Source organism: Pipra filicauda, unplaced genomic scaffold (assembly GCF_003945595.2).
Source record: "Pipra filicauda isolate LSUMZ 115617 unplaced genomic scaffold, ASM394559v2 scaffold780_size116387_pilon, whole genome shotgun sequence".
NCBI lineage: Eukaryota > Metazoa > Chordata > Aves > Passeriformes > Pipridae > Pipra > Pipra filicauda.
Window position 1 is genome coordinate 101,678 of NW_024104954.1, and position 3,925 is coordinate 105,602.

Consider the following 3,925-nt stretch of genomic DNA (forward strand, 5'->3'; position numbering starts at 1 on the left):
GCACAGAAAAACAGGCCTTTCCCAGCGTGGAAAACAAACTGACAACACACATTTCTCTTCTTCCCAAGTGGCAGAACGTACAAACAGATTTTTTTCCCTATAAAGAGCCTAATGCTGTGTCCTGAAGGTGCAGAGACTGAAGAGGCTGAAATTATCTTCTTGGCCTTATGGCCATAAACTAAAACACCAGTTTCACCTCAACATGAGGAAAAACATCTTTCCCTGGAGGGTGGCAGAGCACAGGAACAGCTGCCCAGGGAGGGAGCGGAGTTTCTCCCTCTGGAGACATTCCAAACCCACCTGGACACGTTCCCGTGTCACCTGCCTCGGCAGGGGGATGGACTGGATGATCTCCAGAGATCCCTTCCCACCCTGCTGAATACAAAACCCAAATAAAGATTATTTCTTTTTCCTTCTGCTCCAGTGACAGTTTGTCATGTCCAGGCTTTTTTTTTTCATTTTGGTTCGTTGTTTCTTTTTTTCCCCTTTTTTTTTTTTTTTCCCTTCAAATACAGCGATTTTTCAGTACTGGAATTTACAGTGGATTAAAAAAAAAAAAATCAAAAGTCAAAACTTCTCTTACAAAGAAAAAAAATAAAAACAGAAAGCTACTAACAACTATCATGTTTTAAGTGCTATAAAATGAGACAAAATAACTCCCTGTTGTTGCTATAAGAGAAATTGAATTAAAAAAAGTAAAATAAAAACAACTGAAAGCAGTGAGCAAAATTAAGAAGTGCTAAGTTGGCCAAGGGAATACAGTTATTTTACAGGATGTGCATCGCAGCTCTACATTTAAAAACCTTTTGACACAGCTTTGATCATTTAGATTTTCCACACTGGTAAATGATTACTCGTTATCTTAATGCTGACTGAGCTGGAACTGCCTGACTTCAAACACAGCCACCTGCCTGCCTTTGGTATATTTATACACGTAAAAACAAAAGGTTAGTACTGCAAATGGAACAAGAAAAAAAAAAACCAAACCAAACAAAAAGAAACCACAAAAGGGAAAAAAAGAAAAAAAGCCACCACAGGACAGGTTCTGCTTTGAGCAGAGAGAGGACAACACGTCTCAAATGGTCTGGAAATAGGCTAAAGCTGAGTTGATCTTACAATTATAGCGTAAACAATGCCTGGGTTGTGGTTATGTTGTTTGAAATTCAAAAAAAAAAAACAAAAACAGGAAAAAGAAAACCAATCTCCAGAGACCTGTATCAACTTCTGTATGTTCAGCCATACCCTTAAAAGTTCACTATTCACTCACAAAGAGAAGTAGACAAACATGAATATTCCAAGCGAACACACACAGACCAGTCCAGTATTTAGTAATAGTTTAACTTTTGGAGTCTCTTCCAGCATTTGTAAACAAACAGTCTCTTCCTCGACCTCCCGAACAGCTCTCTTGGTCATGGTTTTACTTTTAAAGCCACAGAACCAATCTATGAATTTCAAATGTCTCTCTGGGTCCTCAGTCTCCTCCTCGTGCTTCTTCTCGCCCATCAGAGCCGCCTGGCCGTTGGAGTAACAATCCACCGGCGTCTCGACTTCGGAGTGGCTCACCGAGATCACCGGGTTGCTGTCGTCTCTGCAGGTCACCAGGAGGTTGATGTCCTCCGGCTTGAGGTTTTTCAGGTTCTCCTCGGATTTGCCGTTGGGAATGATGTGGTTGGCGTTCTCGTTGCACTTGAGGATGCTCTTCTCCTGCGCCTTGTAGAGCTCCCCCTTGGCCGCCGTCTCCTTGACGCTCCTGTTCTTCACGGCCCAGAAGGTGGTGGTCCGGACCTGCTCCTTCGTGGGCGGAGGGGTCAGGAGACTGACCACGAAGGTCACGATCCCGGTGATCCAGAACAGAGCCGTGGCCACGTACATGTAATGGATGTTTTTGATGAAGCCCGGCCTCGTGTCCGGCTGGTCGCACTCCGGAGCGCGGTAAATAAACGCCAGTATCAACCGGACGGCGCCGAGCACGAACCCGGCCATGCCGCCGTAGAAGGCCCCCTGCTCATTGCAGCGCTTCCAAAAGATCCCCATGAGGAACAGGGCGGCCACCGGCGGGGTCAGGTAGTCCGCGACCTCCTGGATGTACAGGTACATCTGCCCGCCTTGCATCTCCACGATGATGGGCACCCAGGCGATGCTGATCACCACCATGAACGCCACGAAGACCCTCCCGACGATCATGAGCTCCCGGGACGTCGCGCTCTTCCGGATGAGCTTGTAGACATCGAGCGTGAAGATGGTGCTGGCGCTGTTGAAGATGGAGTCCAGGTCGCTCATGAGCGCGGCGATCATCACGGCCATCATGAGGCCCCGCAGCCCCACCGGCACCAGCTTCATCACCAGCCGCGGGTAGGCGATGTTGGAGCAGCCGGCCCTGCTCCCGCAGACCTGGAAGCAGTGCTCGGGATTGATGCAGGCGATGTCATCCGCGAACAGGATGCGGGAGATCATGCCCGGGACGACGATGATGAACATGGGCAGCAGCTTTAGGAAACCCGCCATCAGGGTGGAGCCTTTGGCATGAGCGATGTTTTTCGCGGCTAAGACTCTCTGGACTATGACTTGGTCGGCACACCAGTACCAGACGGAAGCCGGGGTCTGTCCCAGCAGGAATCCGGGCCAGGGAATGTCTTCGTCCGTCGGCTCGCGCAACATTTTAAGCGCGTCGGGCTTGGGGTCGACGTTGCAGGAGTTGGTGTTGGAAATGTTGTAGGTTAACAGGATGGACGTGATGTTCGGCGCCGCCAGCATGTACCTCCTCTTAACTTCTTCAAACCCACCGCCCTCCGTGATGCTTATGATCATGAGCGTGAGGGCACCGATAATCATAAGCAGGGCCTGAAGGGTGTCTGTGTAGATGACGGCCACCAGCCCTCCGGTCACAGTCAAGAGCGCCGTCATTCCGATAAGCAGGATAACCGACAGATAGAGGTTCCAACCTAGCGACTCTTGGATAAAAAGCGCCCCCGAATACAAGTCAACCGAGAGTTTGGTGAAGATATAAAGAATTAGAGACAACGCTGCAAAATAGATTTGAATCCTATGCCCTCCGAAACGCTTGGACAAGTATTCGGGCATGGTGTACACTCCCGACCGGATGTAGACGGGGACGAAGACCCATCCCAAAAGCTGCAAAAGCATTAAGGCGTTGAACTCCCACGCGCCCACGGCAAATCCGCTCGCCGCTCCGGATCCTGCGAGCCCAATGAAATGTTCACTTCCAATATTGCTCACAAACAAAGAGGCACCGATCGCTACCCAGGTCATAGAACGCCCTGCCAAAAAGTAGCCGCTCACGGTGCTCCGATTGTACTTCCACATGGCAAAGAAACCTATGCACATGACCAGCACGAAGTACAGGGCCACAATGGCAATGTCTGCCGTCTCCAGGGCGGCCCTCATGTTTGTAACCGGCTGGCGTCCACTTCTCGCCCCCCAGCCAACGTCTCTTAAGCACCACGTGAGCCAGTTAACAAAGAGCAACACCGCGGCTCAAATTCTTTGTCCCTTGGTTTGCTGTCCTGATGCTGGTGGCAGTGGTACATTTACTTTCTCCGCTTCTCAACTGGGAATTTGGAACTTAGCACGCACTTTTAATCCACATTCCACAAGAGCATCAGCCTTAACTCAGTTGATGTAGGAGAAATTCTTAGTTGCAGCTAAGTTTAGTGAGGCCTACTGTACCAACCCTGCAAGGCAGCAAAGACAAAAGACAAAGATTGAATTAGAGAGGAATTTCATGAAGTAATGAGAAAAAATTTGAAGTGTAGTAAAACAATGACCGAACACCACAGATTCTTCCCCCTTTATAATTCCTGCTGTATTTATGCAATTCCATAACAGACATCATTCAATACTGGCAGAACCAAGCAGCAAAGCCTTTCGCAGGGCAGCTTCGGGGGTTACGAGTACCTTCGGAGAC

The 3,925-nt window shown here is 49.0% G+C and overlaps 1 protein-coding gene across 1 annotated transcript; it reads right to left on the bottom strand.

The window, feature by feature from the left end:
- Positions 1-473: 473 nt before the first annotated feature.
- SLC5A3 (solute carrier family 5 member 3) lies at positions 474-3,691 on the bottom strand. Its single transcript, XM_039389871.1, has one exon. It carries the CDS (start codon positions 3,403-3,405, stop codon positions 1,264-1,266), a length of 2,142 nt encoding a protein of 713 aa, XP_039245805.1. The 5' UTR covers positions 3,406-3,691; the 3' UTR covers positions 474-1,263.
- Between the last annotated feature and the right edge of the window lie 234 nt (positions 3,692-3,925).

What these genes read in the sequence shown, in the direction of transcription:
- SLC5A3 (XM_039389871.1), bottom strand. Translation starts at nt 3,405, where the DNA reads ATGAGGGCCGCCCTGGAGACGGCAGACATTGCCATTGTGGCCCTGTAC.